Genomic DNA, 22,194 nt, shown 5'->3' with positions numbered 1-22,194 from the left:
CTCATCCGTACCTTTCATTGTTTCTGTCGTCAAGTACAGAGTCAACAACTTCGTCTTGGGCCGCTGATAAAACCTCTCTGCTCTCCAGTGTTATCAAGTCCTTCTATCAATATAAACAATCAAGTAACATCAACTCCTCCTATTAATATAAACAACTAACTAACTCACCACTGTTCAGAAATGTAATTTGCAAAGTACATAACACATCCTTATGCATCTAAAATTGGTGAAGTGATGTCTAACCTCTGAACGGAACCGCTTGTCCAACCTGTGCAGTTTGGACAGGAGTTTGTCCGAAATCTGTAAGACAATTGTACAACATTTGTTACTGCAAACTTGCAGTAGAATGACAAATATTAAAATACAACACAAATAATGGTTCTATTATGATCAGTAATGCTGTCGGTATCAATTGGTAATGAAACATACGAAAGGTGAAGTGATGTGGCGACTTGGGAATTTTTCAGCAGTAAGTCGAGTACTTATTTTGCTATCGTTGCACGAATGCATATCCCCTACGTCTGTCGCTTCAACACCTCTTCCTCTTCCTCTTCCTCTTCCCTTTCATGTGCCTGTTACAATTTGTCCCGCTCCCAATGTTTGGGCAACCTTACCAGCAGAAGGATGCACATTGTCTGCTTCTCCTCGCATTGGTGGCAAGGTTTGCAAATCATCAAACGAAGATAAACTCTGTTTTGCAACGTTCTTCATGGACAGAAACTGAACTGAAAGAGATTTGCTTTCTTCGCTTGCGTATGTTTCCTCCAACGCAAGGCGACGGTTGTTGTGCATGTCCCCAACTTCTTGGACGGTACGCAACTGTCCAACGTGCATATCAATTATCTCATTGGACAACATTCCATTCACATAATTGTCCTCCCAATCCACCCCCTGTAAATCTTGAACATTACCCTCATTTGGGCTACCATAATAATTTGGGAAGACCACGCCGCCATCATGCAACTTGACTCCCATGGTAGGGTCAACACCCTTTTCCTCTGAGCGAGCCAATTGTGCTGTTTCCGATAAACCTGCCAGCACTTGCTACATCATTTGCTTCATTTCAGCAATGTGTGTCTGTTCAGTAAACGGTTGTTTCCCAGACAATATAGCTGCAACCAATTCGTTCAGCATTCCTTTCAGTTCACCAATGCTGGAGGATATGTTAATGTTACAATTTCTTTCAGTCGACTCCACCTAATCACACAAACACATACATTAACCTGGTACGATATTTCATCTTCAAGTAACCTCTGTGAACTGTGTGAAGCATGTGTACTGATTGGTTTTGCTTACCTTTGCATTGTGAACAGCTTCCTTCCCTCGGAAATTGAGCAACATGTCCCTTATTTCCGCATTGCTGTGAAGCACTTGCTTCATGGTTTCCTTCAGTTCACCAATGTCGGTCTCAACCTTGCTCAAACGAACATCATCAATCCGTGGTTTCTGTTTGTTATTGACATGGTGTGTGTCAATTGCGTCATCAATGTTGTTGCTTTCCGCTTTTGTTGGATGAAACTCCACCTAACATAGTTGTCAAATCGGGATTCAAATCATAAATGAAAATGGTAATGCACTGAATCGTTAATCGAGCTCAACTGTGAATCGTAAAGTTTCCGTCTGCTTTCTTAAGTTGCACACAACATATGTGTACACACTTTACATATTAAATATATCTAATAAAAATTAATTACTCCATTCGTCTGAAATGGAAAAAAAATGTTGTTGTAAATGATGCTCATCTGGTGTGGATAAAAACTTCACAGTCGATCCCATGTTTACCACTTTACCTTTTTCCAATTACATAAACAAAGAGAAACTTTCAATTACAAACTAACTAACAATAACTGAACGACAATGTTTTGACCTTTTTACAAGGTTAAAAAACCAAAATCTTCAAGCTTTTCCAAAAATCTGACTTCAGGGCTTAACGAAAATTCATTTCGTAACAGAAGTAGTACATAAAATTGAATTTGTAAGGCTACAACATCGTCCACATGGAAACTTCATGTTTTCCTCCCAAAAGTTCGAGTATTTCAGAGTAAATAGGGAGGGACAAACTGAAAATATGACGTACGCTAAGGAATGGGTCACTGTTTGTCGGTGCTTGTCACCTAGTCATAGGAACACATATTCTGTCTGTCACCGTTATCCATAACACAGGTGGGGCAATGCTGTCAAATGTGCAGAACGAATGGGTTGATTACCTCATGTTGCTGCAACATTTGCTTCCTTCCCATAAGTCGCCTCGTCTCCCGTATTTCGGCATCACCCCAATCATTTAGCCGAGGGATGGAGCGTGTAGTAGCCGACGTACTCTTGCAGGGAGGGGCAAAACGATCCAAGTAAAATAGCTGCATTGTAAGGGGGAAAATATATTTACTATACACTTCCGAGCAAAGTAATTCGTATTCGCTAACAATGCATACAACTTACAACACAATCATATGTATGTGTTTATGTGTCTCGATGGCAGAATCCCCATGCAGCTTTCCGGTTCAAAAGATAAGCTTTTCGTGGTTACAAAAAATGTGGCCCGTACAGGTATATTTGTCATGCTGTTCAATAACAGGTAAGTTTGTATTTCGCAACGACTGCCATTTTATTGAACCATATGCATAGCAATGGATGAAATATGTAATCGGCATGGTACAAACAAACAACGGTTGATTACGTTACCATTAGAAGGAAAACACATCCAGTTGCCTGGCGCTGAAGTTTCATCTTATACTTCCGAACACCTTTCACAAGGAATTGCAGTGTCACCTTTGCCCAATTACATGCCCCCATACCGGTCACGTCCTTCACGGCATGAACGAACGACAGGCTCAATGCGGTCATTGTGGTAGGACACAACATGGCCCCCAACACGTACAGCGCAAACTTCTGCCGAAACTCGTCATCCGCACCATCACTCTCAGTCAGATAAACTCTCATCTGGTTCAAAGGAATGATTCCTTTAACAGCTCCAACCTCTTCGTAGATATTGGGATATGCGTCTATTGAACCAGTGAACTGCACATCATTGCCTTCTGACCGTATACCCAATAAGACATGCACTTCCTCACAAGTGAGCCTCAGGTGACGGCCATGAACAGTCAACGAACACGTGTCGGGATCGAAGTTCTGTACAAACCATTGGCACATGTTGTGATCTACACGGGTACACTTTAACCCCAGGAGGCCACCGAACCCAATATCAATGACTGCCTGCTTTTGTGCTTCGTTACACCAGTTCACGATATCAAAAATTGCCTTCAATGATATGCGGACTTGCATTTTACTCTGCAATGTGATTAACGTGAACATTAATACAAAAAAGTAACCAACATTGTGTCGATAGCAGGTCCTCCCCAAATGCAGTTACGAAAACACTAAGCACGTAAGTACCTTTGCAGATTTCTTTGCAACTTCTTCGCCCAGTTCCTTGGCACTTGCCTTAGCCATGTCCTGAAACCTCTTCTTCTCATCACAGGGGAGTTCCTTCCACCTTTCCCCAATATCCTTTCGGCTCTATAAGTGTTACACCAACGTGATGCACATACAGGACAAAAAGGAGCTGTAAGTCCAAAATAATTGTCAGCAAAAGTTGTATCACTCGCAATGTGTGCACATTTTCTGGTATTTACATATGTTTGCACATACAAATTACTATTTCGCACACAGTTGAAATAAAAACGGACATGGAAGTTTACAAATAATCGGAGTTTATAAGAACATGCAATATGGCTTCTATGACTGCTGGAAATCGCTGAATGCGACACAATAGAAGCACATGACTGGTGCGCGCATGGAATAGAAGTCCATACTTTGCTATCACAGCAGTCACGTGTTTCCATCACGGTACTCTACTTACTACATGTCTGCACACTAACCATATTCGGTCCGGGGTTGTCTGCTTCTCGTCTTTCCTTGAATTGTTCCTGGCTGCAACCATTGTCAATTTCGGCGCAAGTATATGTTAGATATGGATGGATATATATACATATACGTACACAATTTGTGACACAAACAAATTTGGTCCCAACTACATAATAATGCATCCGTAATGTCCAATTTTGGTTGCTAAAAATATAATAACCACATCATTTCTGCAACAACAATTATAAATGGTCCAAATTATTTTGGTCCTTACTTTTGGTCTCTAAAATCTTAATTTCTTGTGAGTACAAACTGAAATCTGCACAGGCGCAAGCTATGAGTTCAAAATATGTAATGCAGAATTGTGCAAAAATACTGTCACATGTTTCTGACGAGAGGGATTCGTACTGTGAGCCGCTTTGAAGGACACGGATCGAACCTGTAAAAAATAAATGGCCCAAGTGGCCGCTTTCGACGAGGGGGCTCGGTAATGTCAACCCTTTCCATTCCTGAACCTTTGCCACTTGCCTTCAATGCTTTCCTTTGCCTGTAACAAATATCAGCGTAAATGAAATTTTGTTCAAGGCCAAATTACATCGGTGGTATGTACGTTTTGTGCATCCTATCATCTTCGTCGGTTAACTTTCAAGTTAGTCAATCTTGCCTTCCCATTTCAAAAGTTTTGCCATTTTCGTGAAATTGGTAACGTCGTTTTCCGTTGTCACCGAAAATGATGAACCGAAGTGGTTTAGTATAACTCAGTGAATTATGGATTTCACAAATGCTCTCTGCAGAATACGCGACATGTGCCGTATGTGCACATATTCTGGTAAGAAATCGACATAGTTTTAATCCATTACATGAAATTCATGGTGCAATTTGAGGCTATCGCAAATGTGTCAAACTCAAATCGCACAACCTCCTGATGGCAGTACATAACGGCACAATATGCCATACACGAACAGACCGTGGTATTTAGTAGGTACAGGAAACATAACCTTGCAAACCTAACTGTATCAAAAACTGAACGACATAAACTCACAGTTGCTTCGCATTATCTGACATATCGCCCATATCCAATTACGATAATTCCTGCAAAGAATTGCATGCAATATTCATAAGGATGCAGAAAGAACGTTACTCCCACATTGTAACAAAACGAAATTGACTGTTAACAACTTACAATCAACGGACCATTGAGTCGTACGTGCATTGTACGAGTGGTACTTTTCGTTTATTTTCAACTACGATATGTTGTCGTTAATTTATGCAGATATGGCATGCCACTGTTTTACGAAAATTAATTGGCCATATGTTGTACTCGTTTTATAGTATTTACGACTTGAAGCCCGAATCAACAACCAATGCGCACACTTGAAATAGGGCCACATCGGACATTCAACCCAACAGCACCCATACGCAACTTACCTTCATGCAGAGAAATAAAAACCCGACTACACTGCTCAACGAAGACCGTCTGTCAGTTTGGAACTCCTCAATGGCAATATCAGTTTGTCACCCGTGTAGTTTGTATACCTAATCGTACGTATGGTTTCAATTACCTAAGGAGGAACAGTTTCATAGTTCATAAATGGTAATGTCGTGCGAGTGGAACACAGTAGGTCATAATAATAATGTGCCCCGAAATAAAAAATAGACAGACTCACACATGCCCGAGAAAATGGTGACTGTTACCGTCGGCGACCTGGCGCAGTCGAAATGGAGACACAGAGAGAGAGTGTGTTACTGGAGGTGGACAGCAAAACTGAAATGGAGAGAGAATGAGGGACAGCAAAGTAGCCGAAATTTGTATGGGAAATGGAAATGAGTTGGTGAGATTAGAAAGGCTACGGCATGTGTGTCATCATGAAAAGTACTGCGTCTGTGGGATTTCAAAAGCGCTGTCTGCCGACTTTGGTTTTTGTTCCAAATTTGGGAGGGAAACGGAAACGTACGTGACACTACATATTAAGGCCAAGTTTGGCAAGTTGGGAAAAAAAACCAAAAAGTCAAAAAGTTATTACTATTCACAGGAAGTCAAAAATTACGCTTACACAATTCCGAATTCTAATTTTGCCTTACACATTAATTTATACAATTTTGTAATACACATTTTTTTATAAAAGTCAAAAAGTTAACCCAAACATCCACATTTTTTTCATCCACAAAGACAAAAATTGCACTTTTTTAGTCTAATTTTTTTCCTCACTTTTTAAATATAAATAAATGTATTTTTTCACTTTTTGTGAAATATGAGTTCCGTTTGGGTTAGAGCATCTCCAACGGTTACTCAGATTTTTCACCAAATTTGAGTAAAAAATGACTCATTTTACCAATTTGATACCACTCGCTCCAACGGTGCACTTTCATCAAATTTGTGCCAGGGACAACCGGTTGGTCGACCGGTTAAGCGAAAAAAATTTTTTTATTTTTTTTTTATTTTTTTTGGACTTTTTGAACCTTTTAGTGGTCGACCGGCTGGTCGACCGGTTAGGCAAAAATTTTTTTTTTTTTTTTTTTACTGTTTGAACCTTTTTCTTCGAACCGTTTGAACCTTTAGGCGGTCAACCGGTTGGTCAACCAGCCGGGCAACCGGCTGGTTGACCGGTTGGTCTCTCCCAACGGTTAGGAACAGTGATTTGGTAAAATGCTTCGCCTGTTCTCATTTTGGTACAAGATTTGCTGAATTCTGGATTTGATATCGATTTGGTGAAACCGTTGGAGCTCAAAAAAGTGACTTTTTCATCAAATTTTGAATTTGATATCAGGTTTGCTGAAGCGTTGGAGATGGTCTTAGGGGTTGAAATGATGTGTGTGGGAGGTGATGTGACTTAAAATAATGTGATCCAAGTAAAAATATTGACTTTTTGACTTTTGGCTTTTTGTAAACATGCCAAACCAGCCCTAAAAGGTGGTTAGGAAGTTGCTATTTTTATGTTATTTTAGTATTTTCATATTTTTTAAATTTAATTTTTTGTGTTTTCAAAGTAATAGATTTTGTTGTACTTGGATATGATGTTTGTGACAGGAAATTTGCACTGATTATGTGTTAATGCTGTTCGTCCCAGTGTATGGATCAGACAGGTCTAAGCTCCTCCAGGCCGTGTCCAAATGATCAAGCCCACCAGATAACCTGCAGGCAAGTTCAACGGGGAACGGAGTAGTCCCCCAGCGAACTCTCCGACGAGCAAGTTGTTGGAAAGAAGCAGAGTATATGGGAGAGGATTCCAGATAGAGAACTTAACCTTTTTCTTGTCTACAACATTTGCTTATATCCTTTTCTCATCATTTCGTTGTCCCTTCCGACCTGCTCTCCTTGCCGAAAGCCTATGTTGTAGCTTACCTTGCTCAGGGTAAGGGGGTCCTGTTCCGACGGAGAGGTGTTGTCGTAATAAATGCTTGCCTCAAAGGTCATGGAGGTGGTGCCAGTGGTGGCGGCGATCGTCGTAGGGGGCGCAAAGGTCGTCCCCGAAAGGCAAGTGGAGGATGAGGCTGTTGGCCCTGGGCCAAGGAGGGAGGGACAGCCTCAGGGCGGTCTTGTACCTCAAGAAGGAGGAGTCGGTAGGACCGCAGGGCGGCTGGAGGGAGAAGAAGGCCCAGCCAGAGCAGGGGCAGATCACCTTGTAGGGATTGTAGAAGAGGCAGCCTTGCGCTCGGCCTCCAGCTTCAACGAGGCTGAGCTGCTAAGGGGGTTATACTTTGCTCAAATGGAGGTAACCACCTTAGCAAGGGCCCTGCTGAGGAAGGCGGGGGGTGCCAAACTCAAGGCAGATGAGGCCAAGGCCCAGCTTGCAAAGTTGAAGGAGAAGAGTGCAAGTTGGGAGAGTGCCCACACTGAGCTGCAAACGGTTCAGGCGGAGCTGGAGGACACACGCCGCCAGGTTGTGTCGCTCGAGTTCCAACTTGCTGGCGAGCAGAAGAAGTTCGACGAGGCGCAAAGAGCCTGTGCCGCCGCGGTTGAGCGACATGAAGAGGCTATGAGCAATAATGAGGAGCTGGTCAGGCAGAAGGACGAGGTGGATAGCAGAGTGGGCGATCTCCAGAGGGAATTGGAGGGCGAGCGCGCCAAGGCAGGGAGGAGAAAGGGAGGCTCCATATATAGGGACTTGGAAGGAGAGAGAGTGAATAAATCAACTTGATTTTTTACAGGTATGATATACAGAATAAATCAGAAAATATGAACGGTTTGGATTATCAAAATTGGGCCTAAAAGTAGGCCCGAAGGCTCTGCAAGGACGGGCACAAGGAGGGGCTTGCAAGGAGAGGATCCTTGTACGGGGAAAGGGGGTCCCAGTCTTAATTCATTCTGTCTTTTGTTAGTGATTTTTTGGCTTATGGACTAAAAATTAAAATGAAGACTGTTTGGTTTGTTTTTGGGAGAGTTGTTTTTGAAATAAAATTTGGGGAGAGAGTTTAAAAATTTTTTGGGTTTGTTCTTTTAAATAACAACAGGAGCTTGACAAAATCAAAGCATATTGATATCAAGTTCCTAGTTGTAAAAGAAAGAGTGCAGAGTGAACAGATTTCCATAGAGCACATTAGGACAAACTCCATGATAGCGGATCCACTTACGAAGGGACTACCACCCAAGGTTTTTCATGAGCACACTGCTCAGATGGGTGTTGTTCTATTTGAGAACATTCTGGTTTAGTGGGAGTTTGTATTTATATTATTGCTTTATGTCAGCCTTGAGTTTTATCTATGTAATTTGATTAATTTCTGCAGAAATGAAATATTCTGTTTATTACGCTCTGTTACGTATTGTGAAGTATTGATCTCAATAAAGTTAAGTAGGACCAGTTGGAAATAGGCATGTATGGATCACATCACATGTAATTTCCATGCTACGCATCCATGATTGATCTATGTCATTTAGCTGTATTAGTATACGTGACCATTGGTGGGTCGAGTTACGATTGATGTAATGAAGACCGCTTTGATCCTATATTAATATAGTTAATGGACAAGATTGTTTGGATACCCTCAAGTTATGATAACAAATTTCTGAGCTCAGTAAAGTTAAGCACATTTTTCAGGATACATATGTGGTCCAGTGGGAGATTGTTAGATAATGTCTCAATGGGACCACATAATTGAATGTGGTGTTATCATTTATAAGAAGCCTACAATTTAAGTGATTCAATTTAGTTAATAGGCTTAAAGGTATATGTGTTATGGACCTAATGTGTAGATACTAGGTAGTTGTATAATTTCTATTTCTATGAGAGGCAGAAATAGAAATTAAAACATATTGGTTAAAATTGGTTTTCATTCCTTTTGAACTTCCACAACCTTTCAGTTTTGAAAACCAATAAATAGAAATTAAAACCAATAATGGTTAAAGTTGGTTTTTATTCAATAAATTTCCGTTTTCCCGCTCTGCTATACAGGTTATACAGAGTATACACCTCAATCTCATTCTCACTCCCCCTCACTGTCACACTCACTCCTCCTCCACCGAACCCAGCCTCACCGGCGACCACTCCCGACGGCCACCCACTCGTAAACCCAACCCACCGCTGTAGCCCTCATTTTCTCTGCTTCGCGAACCATAGCTCGACCGCGACCACCATCGGCTGTAGAGAAGGAATTTGTTGACGATAACATGGGCTTTCAGGCCATAGATGAACCAGGTTCGTCCTCCAAACGCTGAAATAAAAAAGTTAGGGTTGTGATTCACAAAAAATATTTGAAAATTACTGTTATGCAGATAGATAAATGGTATGCTTGAAAAATGCGGCACATATTGTGACGAACATTTATGCATTTACCTTTTAGAGTTGAAGTATAAATTTTGCAGAACGTAGTATGAATACGCAGAAACTGATCCAACATAAAATGAAAGGATCACATCTTTGCAGAACATAGTATGATTATACAGATTGATAATTAGTTGAACGAATGCATATAGTTGTGTAATTTTCAATGTGTGATTGATAATGTGATTTTGCTGAATTTGTTGTCAATCACGCATGAATTGTTGTAATGAACTGCTATCAACTAATGTGTTAGCTGCGTGACTTGAATTAACTATTATCAACATTGGTAACTATTATCAAACTGAACTTAAATGTTCATAACTATTACTGATTTGTTGATAAGTATTTCAGTGTGCTTTGTTGAAAATCACATGTGTCATTTGTTGATAACTATTTCAGTTTGATAACTACTGAATCATAGTCTCCAACAATCTGCCCCTAATCATTTCACTTCAGCATGATTTGTTGATAATAGTTGTTTAACATGTGTGATTGATAATTTACTTGACATTGACCTGATATGTTTGTAAAACTGCCATGTTTGTTCAGATTGAAAATGCTATGTGTGTAACATGTGTGTAATTAATCACAAATGCTATGTTTGAAACTGTTGTATTTGTTCAGTTTCAAAATGCTACGTGTGTACATTGAGCTGCGATGTTTGTTAAAATGCTATTAACAGTTTAGTCTGTGTAACCTCTGTGCAAATGCTATTAAACATGGCAGTTTGAACAAATAGATGTTTTCAGTAAAGACACACTCTGTCCCTCAAATTAAGCTAGACCTGCTATTAACCCCATCAAACAGAAGCATAGCAGACCACTACAAATTTCTCATGTATGCAGATTTAAAAAATGGCTTCTTCTTCTAACATTAGCAACATAAGATTACAAACGAGGATGTGCAATTGTGGAAGAACCGCTGCCATACGTATTGTCAGAACAATAAGAATGGAAATGAAGGGCGTTTGTGCTTTGTTTGCCCATCAAAATATGTAAGTATGTATTGGAAATTTTAATCCTTTAGTAGTCACAGTAATATTTGTCGTATTCAACTAACTGATTGTCATGCATTGTAGAGTACCACTCCCACTCCCCATTGCAATTACTTCAACTTCGTGGCTGAAGATGATGAAGGCGTTATGTCCACAATCCCTTCCAACACTAGAGCTGGTGATGCTTTAACAGTAGAACACTTCAACGATGTAAGGACGAGGCTTCATGACTTGGGAAATGACCATGGTCGAAGGCTTGAAAGGATAGAAAATATAATCAAAGCGATGGTGTATTTCATTATTTTTTCTAGGGCCTTGCTACATGCCCCTAATTTTTGGCCCCCTAATCCCCCTAAATTTCAAACCAAGGCAAAAAAAAAAAGGGTAAAAAAAAAATTAAAAAAAAAAAAATTTGCCCAAAACGACGTCGTTTGGGGCATTAGGGGGATTAGGGGGGGCCTTTTTAGGGGGACAAATCATTTTCCTATTTTCTATCATTGAGAAATGATTTGTCCCCCTAAAAATGCCCCCCCTAATCCCCCTAATCCCCAAAGCAACGTCGTTTTGGGCATGTTTTTTTTTTTGCCTTGTTCTGATTTTTCGGGGGATTAGGGGCCCCCAAATTCGGGGGATGTAGCACAGCCCTTCTATCATTTTGTACTTGATCATGTAACTTTCGTACTTGTTTGTATTTTGGGAAATTGAATGGAAGTTTGTACCAGTTTTTGTTGTATTGTACTTCATTATGTAAGTAATGTTTATGGAATGAATTTTATTATGATGTAACTTATGTAACTTACTTAATAGCTTTGTGGAATGAATTTTATTATGGAATGAATGTACGGAATGAATTTTATAAGTTATTATGATGTGACTTATAATTTTAGTCTGTAATGAATTTTGGGAAACATTGGTGTCCTTGTAAGAGCTTTGTGGATGCTATTTGGCAGATCTGTGGACGAATTTTGTGGATGGTATGTGGATTCATTTTTGTGGATGCTCTGTGGATGAATTTTGTGGATCCTTTGTGGATGACTGAATTTTTTCGGTGCATTGTCACTTATCTGTGGCCTGTTTTCTGTTGCAGGTTCTCTTATCTGGGTGCATCAATTTTGGTTGTAATGAACAACTTCTGTTATGTGTTGCAGGTTTGTTTGTAATTAACAGATTTGGCAAATCTGTTATCTGTCAACTAGTATCTGTTTGTCACTTATCTGTGGCCTCAACTATTATCTGTTAGCAAGTTGAAAGCAGATATAGGATGCGTGGTACATTTCTTCACCATCGTGCTGACTTCTTCATTAATGAATATCAATACTCTGTTTCTGCATGGTCTATTGTATATTTTTTTGTTTGGAGGGGAGCTGATTAGTTCATAACAATGCACAATGGGAGAAAAATTGGTAATGCACAGGTTGACCCCATGGGGTATGCTTCCACACAACCGTCGTCTTTGAAAAAACAAAACATTTTGTGCCCATATTGATGGTAAGAGTGTATGAGACCGTTGGCTGGTTGTGCACAATTTTTGTTTGCAATTACAACTTGTGATTATAGTCAATGATTCCGACACTTAAACCTTGTTGTCCATATTGAACGATTCACAAACATGAAGTAATCAACAAAACGTAGGTTAATGATAGTTTCTGATATCGGTCATTGACATTACAAAAAAATTACCTTGTCATCGTACCAACAAAAATCATAAGACAGATTTTAGTCGAGGACGGTGACCCAAAAAAATACCTTCAACAAATCATTTTGATGAAGACGTTAACGCATGCACCGTTGCAATGGTTAGCAGAGTATGACGGTCTGTTAGTTTCTAAGTCGTTTATTTTCGCGCGACGATGCCATCTCACAAGACTACGCTTACTATGTCATACACATGTCCAGGTCTGCTAATCCTCGCTCAAATCAACAACTTCGGAATCTGAGTAATCTGAAAGGTCAGGGTCCGACACCAGTGCAGGATCCTCCATTATAGCCTTTATCGCAGATGCCGGGTTCGATCCATGTATCTTCGACTCTGCCTTTGCGTCCTCTATCTGTGAGTTCCTAATGAGTCGACGAGTCATTTGATCAACCTCACTTTACAAACGATGCCTAAGTTGGGAGTCGCTGACATGAGGGAATTGTCGCTGCATTTCAACCGATCGGGCTTTTGTGACCTTCAGAAAAGCACATCGACAGTGGTGTTCACACTGAACTCGTTTGGCAAACAGTGAAACTGGAATTCCAAAATACTTCCCCAGGCAAGCATCTTGTATTGGGGTGCAGTTGTAATCCCGTAGAGGTTCAAAACTCCACAGTGGGAACCCTGTTTCAAAGAAACGTCGATCACCGAAGGAATCAATATACCCACCTGCATAATCCAATTCTGGTGACTTCGGTCGGGAGCTGCTAGCCGTTGCAAGTGATTGTCCACGACCACGTTTATCGTGGTGTGCATCCATAGGTGTGAAGCTTCTTGATTGAGTCCAACTTTGTTTTCGCAGGTTCACGAAGAATATATGGACGCAAAAACAAACCCAAATGCAAAGGAAACAACACTGGTTGCAAACTTTTTTGTGGTTGGTAGTAAATGTTAAATTACCTTCAACCCATAGTCATTAATACGTTGGTGGTAGGTTTAAAGACGTGAACACACTTATTGTTGTTTGGTGGCAACAACTACCCAAACTGCGTAAAAGCAACTTAATGACTGCGGGTATTGCATTTAAAGGTTCGGTGCACTTGGAACGGCATATGTATCTGATAAGAGAAATTTTGCTAACCTTTATGGATGAGTAGACATGTAATTGGGTTGGGGCACAAATACAAATGATGAATGTGACTGTATGATGAACTGTGGGTGTGGAAATCAATGACAGTGGGATAGTACTGATGGAAGGTACAATGCATGCGTGTTGGAAATGCCAAATAATGGACGATCAGGGGTACTGAACGGATGACTTGGTGCATGCAAGAAGGAACGAATTTTTGCAAGATGAATTCGGCCAGTTTGAGAAATTAATACGATGTATGTCACAATGCATGAGGTCTTCTGCAAACATACAAGTCATGTACCATATATTACAAATACTTACAGCATAGTGTTGTGTAATATTATGAATCTGTACATTCCTTTAAAAAAGTAGTCAGTAAAATAAACCATACACATATTCCTACAAAATGTCCGATTTGAACAAGATTGAAGCTATTGTTGAAGCTCATGTTGCTCCTGTATTCCAGCAGTTGCAAGCTATCTACGAAAGGCTGAATGAAGTGGACACACGGTTGTCAAGTTTGGAGCGGCAAGTCGGCGCTATCAAGCAGAATGTTGATTGGCTGACCGATGACAAATTGGCGGCGGACGAAGCGAAGTCTGATAAGACAATGGATGAGGACAGTCAGTCAGACAGTACGGACAACTCTTCAGAAGACGCTGCTGATGATGCAGCAGATATGTAGATTTGATTTACTTTTTTTTTATCCTTCCTTGTAAGCCATGAAAGTTTTTTTTTGGCTGGAGTCATATGTGCTAATGGGCTGATATATAACTTACCTACGAAGAGTATTGAGTTTTCATTCATAATGTGGTTTCTTTCATTTTTTAAAATTAATTTTCCCTTTTTTGTAATTAAATTATAAATTAACTTCGGTAACAAAAGCAGCCGTAAATTATATACAGTTACAGTCGCATTCATCCGAACAAGAAACATGCGTAAACAAAATAGTACTAAGTCAGCAGCCACGTCGACATGTTTGATCCATGTTTACATCGACATGTTTGATCCATGTTTACAGTTGGTCCATATTTACATCGTCCAGCAAAAGCAATACTGGGGACCCATAATTAACATCCATATTGAAATCAAAGAATAAAAAATTAGTTAAACTCCTATTGCCACCCAAATTACTGGCGTACTGGCAGCCCATTCCCATCACTGGCCTAGCTTGTGGCATTGCTCATATGAAGGCACTCCCGGTACTCTGCGATCTTTGCATTATTGACATCCATAACGATGTCAACCAACAACTTATGACGCACAGAGGGAGCGAACTTTGTCCACAAAAATCGTAAGACAAATCAGTTAAAATTGGAGGACGTACGAGGAAGGATTTGATTGACAAATGGAAATTAAGCGGTAGAATGTACCTTGTGTGGACCGGGGCTTAAATCAGGTTGCTGCATGAATTTGATGACGAACATCCCACAGTCAAACGTGCTACAAAAATAATTTCACATTAAAGTTGTCGTCAATACGTAATAGGTTCATTAAGTCAGTCATGCAGCTTAGACATTAATGTGAGGGAGGGATTGTGGATTACTCGTCCAGTTGTTGTACTGGCCTCTCGTCTAACATGCAGCGGTGGAAGGTACGCACGTCTGTAACATAATCATTTCCAAAGTGTAGTTGCAGCAAGTCGTGCATAGTTTCAACCTGTTCCACAAGGTTGAAGTTGGTTTACGTAAAGGATGTTCAAGTTTTTTGTAGTGTTCAGAAATGCACCAGAAGGACATACCAAAATTTTAGCTGCATTTAGCTTCCTTTTGTTCGGTCGGTTGGATGGGACTAAGTCGAATAGGTAGGCTACACGGTCCACCATATCAATTTTAACGCACAACCAATGCACTCTTCTGTAATTGAAAGGCACGTAAATCTACACGAAAACACAACGGCAGACCTTGTTTAGAGGCCATGCAAACATGTAATGGCTTTCATATTTTCGTTTTAATATAACGGGATGAACATTGATATTACCCTCTGGCATGCATCAATCGCACCAGTGTATCTGTCATGTCCGAAAAATGATGTGACGATATGTTCATGGTCCAGAGGTTGCATATCTTTATTTAGAATCATAGTCTGCATGTGTAATGCGTAAAGGTCATTGACGGAAACATTTGTCAAAATATGTCATACACAATACACAACGTAGCTTTAAACACTTACTTACTGACAGATATACGGGAAAGAACCAATCAGTGTGCCTCCCGTCATTGTGTAAATCCCTCTGTCGATTAGTCAATTGCACCACCACCAAGTTGATTGGCTGGAACATTGTATGCAAGACACAAGGCAAGTTGATTAGAAAGGTTTCTGAGTTAGGGGTACTGAAAAACGCAGATTCATATTTGTGCAGCCAACACTTACAGTGTCGGATAGCCACGACCCTGGTTTGAGCGTGCGCATGTCACGCCGGGTGCCAACTTCACATGCCCGTCCATGAAGATTCATGGAAACAACAATGTCCCTACAAGCAATAAATGATCCTTAGAACGATAGTTATTTCACAGTGGACTGTCATTCAAAATTTGCAAGTAGTAAATGAAACAATACATTTCATTTTTGCTATCGTCAAATACATAGTGAAGAAGTTTTTGTTCCTCCGCCGATAACAACCCTTCGCTGTCCAACATCGTCAACGAGTCCTACAAAAATAAACAGCCAACTAACAGTACACATTTCATAAAAATATTGAAGTTTATATTACAAGGTCTGTAGTCATAAAAAAAAACGTGAAATGATGTAAAAACTGTGAGCCTCAGAGTTTTCCCAACTTGTGATGTTTGGTGCGGAGTTTGTTAGAAATGTGTACTAACATATGGCAGCAGTCATAACTGCAAACATGCAATTCTTTGACAACTAGTACAATACAACACAGATGATTGTAAAATTACTGATTCACATTATTGATGTGGGCATGAATTGGGTATTCACAACTTGTGGGGCATTAAAGGCAGTATTTGTACCTTGTTCACGTTGTCCACACCATCAACATCCACAGGTGAACTGCTGTCGTCAACTCCACTATTTGTTTTGCTATCGATGCACAATTACATATCCCCGACCTCAGTGGCTTGAACTCCACTTCCGCACATTTTTCCTTTTCCTTTTCCTTTTCGTCTTCCCTTCGCACTTCCTCTAACGATTCCAGTTGCTCCCAATGGTTTGCCAAGCTTAGTAGGAGAAGTATGCACATCGCACGCCACGTTCTTCACGCCCACTGACTGAAGGTCAGGACTGTATTTATCTTCAGTTTCATATGTTTCCCCTGACTGAAGGCCTCCCTTCTTGTTGTTGTCCCCACCTTCTTCGATGTTCAGCTTGTGCCCATCATGCAAATGACTTTTGTCCCTTGCCAAGGTTCCCTTCAAAATATGTTGTTGGTGATCCACCCCTTGTACATCTGAAATATTACACTCCATTGGGTTAACTTCGTCCGATGGTTTGACCATGCCATCCTCATGCGCCTCGACTCCAACAGCAGGGTCCACACCCTGTTTGGCCACGCCTGCCGGTTGCGGTGTAGAGAATATACCTTCGATGAGGTGGTGTAGCATTTGCTTCAGTTCACGTAAATTGGTTTGTTCAGTGAACGGTTCATTGCAGCCCAAACTGAAATGTTGAAGTAGTTGCTTCAGCATTTCCTTCAGTTGAGCAACATTGGAGGAGAGGTTAATGATACACACATCATTGCCTTCCACCTAATTATACATACACATTCGTGAACTTAGTCTTACAAACCATCTTCAAATGATGTGGCTCAACTGTGTGAAAATTGTGTAATGCTTGGATGGATTACCTTGTCATTGCGAACAACTTGCTTGCCTTCGAAATGTCGCAACATCTCCATTAAATCTGTTTGGTTGTGGAGAACTTGCTTCATCATTTCCTTCAGTTCACGAATGTCGGACTCCAAATTGCTCATACGGACTTCATTGTACTGTCCTGTTTGTTGGTTCTCGACATGGCATGCATCCATGTCAGCATCATCGGCGTTACTGTAATCAAACTCCACCTAATCATAGAAACGCATAAATGAAGTCTGACATCGTATGTTGAAGACAAGTGGGTCGTTGGTGTGAAATGTGCACAGTGGTAGGAGTGCTTACCGCAATTGTTGGGAAATTTTGCTTCCTTCTGATACGTCGCAGCGTCTCCCGTATTTGGGTATCACCCCAATCATGAAGCCGAGGTGTGGACCGCGTCGTAGTCGAGCTCAGACAAACACAATCAAGGTACAACAGCTGTGGACATTAAGGGGCACACCATAATTAAGTTGTTCTTCCCACAGAAATGAACAATAGTCAGTAACAATGACATTCATTATTCTCAATTTTGCAGTGGAACGTACATAGCATACCGATTTTGTTGAGGATGCTATCAACTTTATAGGCACATATCATGCAATGTTTTTTGGGGAAAAAATTGTACAGCACACCAAGGACTTTATTGATGAAACCAAGAAAAAAAATTTATGTACATGTTCCCCTCTTCGCAACGTAGTTTTAATTGGTTCCTCCATTGAGGTTCAGCATACTTTTTTCCCTGTACTCTTTGTTCTTAAATTCATGACGGTAGTCACACAAAATTTATTTCTGCAAGTACCATACTTGGTCAGGAAGAGTGCTGTTTATCGTACTCACAAAGCAGGTACCATTGTATGTCCCAATCAAGGCCAATTTGTTGAACCATGACAGAACAATGCATGAAACACATGAAAGGGGGAATGGAAAAAAAATTCAAGGTATTGGCATACCATTAGCAGGAAAACACATCCAGTTGCACCGCGATGACCTTTATACTTCCGAACACCGTTGTGAAGGAATTGCAGTGTCAACTTTGCCCAATTACAAGCTCGCATACGATTCACGTCCTTCACGGCATGAATGAACGATGGCTTCAACCCGGTCATTGTGGTAGGACACAACATGGCCCCCAACACGTACAGCGCAAATTTCCGCCGAAACTCGTCCTCCGCACCAGCAGTCTCGGTCAGATAAAGTCTCAACTTGTTCAAAGGAATGACTCCGTTAACAACTCCAACCTCATCGTAGATATTGGGATATGCTTCCAATGACCCAGCCAACTGCACGTCATCGCCTTCACACCGTATTCCCAATAAAACATTAACTGCCTTACACGTGAGCCTGACTTGACAACCATGAACATTCAATGAACTACTGTCAGGATCGAAGTTCTGTACCAACCATGCGCACAAGTCGTGATCTATACGTGTACACTTCATCCCCAGGAGGCCAGCAAACCCAATGTCAATGACTGCCTGCTTTTGTGCTTCGTTGAACCGGTTAACTAGCTCAACAATTGACTTCAATGATATGCGGAGTTGCCTTTTACCCTGCACATTTTTTACCCTTAAATTAATACAAAAATACAACCAACAATGTCAGCAAAGCAGGACCTAGCCAAATGCATTTACGAAAACATGAAGTACGTAATGACCCTTTCAGACTTCAGTGCACATGGTACTACTTTGGCGTGTTCCTCAGCGCTCGCCTTAGCCATTTCCACAAACCTCTTTTTCTCATCAGAGGGGAGTGCCTTCCACCTTTCCCCAATCTCCTTTCTAGTCTTTAACCAAGAAAATGACAGACGTACAAGACAAGTAACAACTATGAGTTCGAAATTACTGTAACTACAACTTTATGCCAAACGCAATCCGTGTGCATTGTTGGTAATTAAATAAGATTGCAAATACAAATAACAGTTGCAGCAAAAAGTCAGCGACAAAACGTAGCTGGACTTTTACAACGAATTGAAATTTACAAAAACAATAGGAAGGTGACATTATTACATGCTACAATCCTACAAACGCGAAACAATTACAAGCCCACTACGACCATTCAATACAACGTGTGGATAGCTACCCAGCGATGTGTTTCCATCATAGTGTATTATAGAGAATACAGATTTCAACACTCACCATTTTTCGTCGAGTGTTGTCTGGCCCTTGCATTTCCTTGAATTGTTGCTGGCTGCATGCAAGCATCGTCAAGCTTATCATCACTAAATGTGAAATATGAATACATATATATATATATATATGCAAGTTTTTATGTCAAGCTGGCCCCGAAATCGGCATAAGACAGCTTTCGTACATCCGGGACTGAATCGACACCAAGTTAAACATTTTCAGACATGCGGAACAAAACCAATTTGAAACATCACACACTGAACTTCGACGAGGTGCGTAATTTCAGTACGAAATATGTAATTCCAGATTGTCAAAATAAACAACTAGTACCTGTAACAAATGAATGGTGCAACTGGCCGCTTTCGACAAGAGCCAGCGATAGTGTCAGACATTTGGATATGTTGTTCGGCAATTGTCTTCAATCTTTTCCTTCCCCTTATGAAAGAGCAAATCATACAAATTAGATGGAAGGGAGAATTACAGGGGTGGTGTACACATTTTGTCCGTTGTCTAATTTCGATCGATGCACTTTAAACTACCTAAATTGTGACAGTCCATTTCAAATGTCGTGGACATTTTCGGTCAAATTGCTAATGCCGTTTGTCATTTTTAAAACAAAGATTGTAATGTCAATTGATTGAGATTATGTAAGTTCAGTAAAGTTATAAGTTGACTACAACAAAAAGTACAGTTGCCACGTATATGCATATTTTCTGATACAAAACAGTGAAGAGTTGAAATCAAATGGACGTAATTGAAACAAAAGTTCAAAATTGATGGTGCAAAGCGAGGCCATTCAAAATTTGTGCAAAACAAATAACACAAACACAAAAGTACAAGGGCTGCTGTAAGAATTGGTCCAGAAAAAAATCAGCGTATTCCTTGGTGATGGATTTCGTTTGTTTACAAACATATGTACGAAACCAACTGGTAGCAAGTCTTTAAGGAGAAAACTAACATTGTTGGTGCGAGGTGACCAATATCCATCAGATGCAATGACGACAACTCCTGCAAAGTATTGCAATCAATATTTACAACAACACAAACAAACGGCTGCAACATGTGGCTGTTAACCTTAAAATTTTGCATAAACACAGACAACAACACGCAGAATTTCCCAACACATATACAGATTTGGAAACAGACAAAATAAAGGCCACACATGGAAATTTTGCATTTCGTTCACACAGCTTACAATTAAAACAATTATGTGTACAAGCGATAAATGCATAATTTCCCAAATCTTCAAGAGGAAGGACTACATTGTGTTTTTCATTTAGGGCTGAAGGACTACACGCACATACTTTTATGAAGGCCCGACTACAAATGACAAAGAAGCAACTGAACTATTTCATGACGGGGTTAAACAATCAGGACACGATTCTTCTGTGACAGAAATTGGTGCTCATCCCAGGCACGAAAACCAGATGAAACCCCATCCATCAAGTTGAGGGCTTCAATTTCCTACTGAGAAACTTGGTTGCAGAGAATCGAGGTGGCTGCATCGTGGCCCATGCTCCATTACCTTCGGGTGGTAAGATCAAAGAAGAATACTTTTCCGGGCGTACAAGCAAGTTTCATCAATTGTATGTCACAATGAAACAAGCAAGGAAATTGAAGCCCTCAACTTGATGGCTGGCCTTTCCAACAACTTAAGCGGCCGGAGACGTTGGCTGAAAACCAATACCTTCTCCCCACCTGAGTCGGACAACCCTAACAGATTAAGGAAGAAGTTTGGCTTCAGTCCTTGTCTAATATCCAACTTTTCTAAGATGTGGTCCATCCGGGCATCGTCAATGCCCTCTGTTTCTGTGGTTGACGTGTCTGTAGGTGAACTCTTTAGGAGGGATCTCAACTGTGCGTGCACATACAGTGTGCTCCCATCCGAGGTGATGTTCAACTTCTTAACTACCTCCTAAAGAGTTCACCTACAGACACGTCAACCACAGAAACAGAGGGCATTGACGATGCCCGGATGGACCACATCTTAGAAAAGTTGGATATTAGACAAGGACTGAAGGCAAACTTCTTCCTTAATCTATTAGGGTTGTCCGACTCAGGTGAGGAGAAGGTATTGGTTTTCAGCCATCGTCTCCGGCCACTTAAGTTGTTGGCAAGGCCAACCATCAAGTTGAGGGCTTCAATTTCCTACTGAGCAACTTGGTTGCAGAGAATCGAGGTGGGTCAATCCTGGCCCATGCTCCATTACCTTCGGGTGCTCAGACAGTGGGCAGATCAGAGAAGAATACTTTTCTGGGCGTACAAACAAGTTTCATCAATTGTATGTGACAATGAAACAAGCAAGACTGCCACTGGCTGCCAAAAAATATTACTAACGTACCCATCCATTCTCATTCTGCACGAAGGTCATAAAAAAGAAAAATGAGAGTACGCATTCATGAACTCGCTCAATAAAGTCCAGACAGCCCGCAACTCATGAATGACAGCTACCTTCCTCTTCAAATGTAACTGCTGTATATATATGCAAGATGATAACTTCAATAGAAAGGTAACCGTCATTCAAAAGTTGCGTGCAATGACAAGCAAGGTTGTCCATTTCTACAAATTAGATTTTCTTCGTGAATTGCCAGGGCTTGTTGACCTCTCTGAATTTCTTCACGTCACCCTTACGACAGTTCGTGAAGTTGAAAAACTGAACAACTTCGTTAAGCAGTTGAACATCACCTGGGATGGGAGCACACTGTATGTGCACGCACAGTTGAGATCCCTCCTAAAGATTTCACCTACAGACACATCAACCACAGAAACAGAGGGCATTGACGATGCCCGGATGGACCACATCTTAGAAAAGTTGGATATTAGACAAGGACTGAAGCCAAACTTCTTCCTTAATCTGTTAGGGTTGTCCGACTC

At 40.7% G+C, this 22,194-nt stretch overlaps 2 protein-coding genes and 1 long non-coding RNA gene across 3 annotated transcripts; all 3 read right to left on the bottom strand.

The window, feature by feature from the left end:
* Positions 1-14,464: 14,464 nt before the first annotated feature.
* On the bottom strand, positions 14,465-15,030 carry LOC145801688 (uncharacterized). The gene is made up of 3 exons (XR_014343328.1): positions 14,929-15,030; positions 14,756-14,825; positions 14,465-14,659 (listed from the first exon to the last, which is right to left on the bottom strand). It is a non-coding gene; the product is annotated as an uncharacterized LOC145801688 (long non-coding RNA).
* Positions 15,031-16,438: 1,408 nt separating this feature from the next.
* On the bottom strand, positions 16,439-18,799 carry LOC145800577 (uncharacterized). Its single transcript, XM_082890281.1, has 4 exons — positions 18,145-18,799; positions 17,498-17,632; positions 17,188-17,403; positions 16,439-17,089 (listed from the first exon to the last, which is right to left on the bottom strand). Exons 1-4 carry the CDS (start codon positions 18,631-18,633, stop codon positions 16,439-16,441), a joined length of 1,491 nt encoding a protein of 496 aa, XP_082746407.1. The 5' UTR covers positions 18,634-18,799.
* A 22-nt stretch (positions 18,800-18,821) lies between these two features.
* On the bottom strand, positions 18,822-20,382 carry LOC145800576 (uncharacterized). Its single transcript, XM_082890280.1, has 4 exons — positions 20,279-20,382; positions 19,651-19,755; positions 19,330-19,381; positions 18,822-18,977 (listed from the first exon to the last, which is right to left on the bottom strand). Exons 1-4 carry the CDS (start codon positions 20,380-20,382, stop codon positions 18,822-18,824), a joined length of 417 nt encoding a protein of 138 aa, XP_082746406.1.
* Between the last annotated feature and the right edge of the window lie 1,812 nt (positions 20,383-22,194).

Source organism: Camellia sinensis, chromosome 10 (genome assembly GCF_055761805.1).
Source record: "Camellia sinensis isolate YWXY chromosome 10, ASM5576180v1, whole genome shotgun sequence".
Taxonomy (NCBI): Eukaryota; Viridiplantae; Streptophyta; class Magnoliopsida; order Ericales; family Theaceae; genus Camellia; species Camellia sinensis.
Note: the sequence above shows the minus strand (reverse complement) of the source record. Positions and strands in the feature narration are given on the sequence as shown.

What these genes read in the sequence shown, in the direction of transcription:
- LOC145800576 (XM_082890280.1), bottom strand. Translation starts at nt 20,382, where the DNA reads ATGTTGCAGCCGTTTGTTTGTGTTGTTGTAAATATTGATTGCAATACT. An exon ending in GGTCACCTCGCACCAACAAT is followed by an intron (nt 19,756 to 20,278) that starts GTTAGTTTTCTC and finishes CTCTTTCATAAG; the next exon opens with GGGAAGGAAAAGATTGAAGA. An exon ending in GCACCATTCATTTGTTACAG is followed by an intron (nt 19,382 to 19,650) that starts GTACTAGTTGTT and finishes GCTTGCATGCAG; the next exon opens with CCAGCAACAATTCAAGGAAA.
- LOC145800577 (XM_082890281.1), bottom strand. Translation starts at nt 18,633, where the DNA reads ATGAAGTGTACACGTATAGATCACGACTTGTGCGCATGGTTGGTACAG. An exon ending in GATGTGTTTTCCTGCTAATG is followed by an intron (nt 17,633 to 18,144) that starts GTATGCCAATAC and finishes TAATGTCCACAG; the next exon opens with CTGTTGTACCTTGATTGTGT. An exon ending in AAAATTTCCCAACAATTGCG is followed by an intron (nt 17,404 to 17,497) that starts GTAAGCACTCCT and finishes TTCTATGATTAG; the next exon opens with GTGGAGTTTGATTACAGTAA.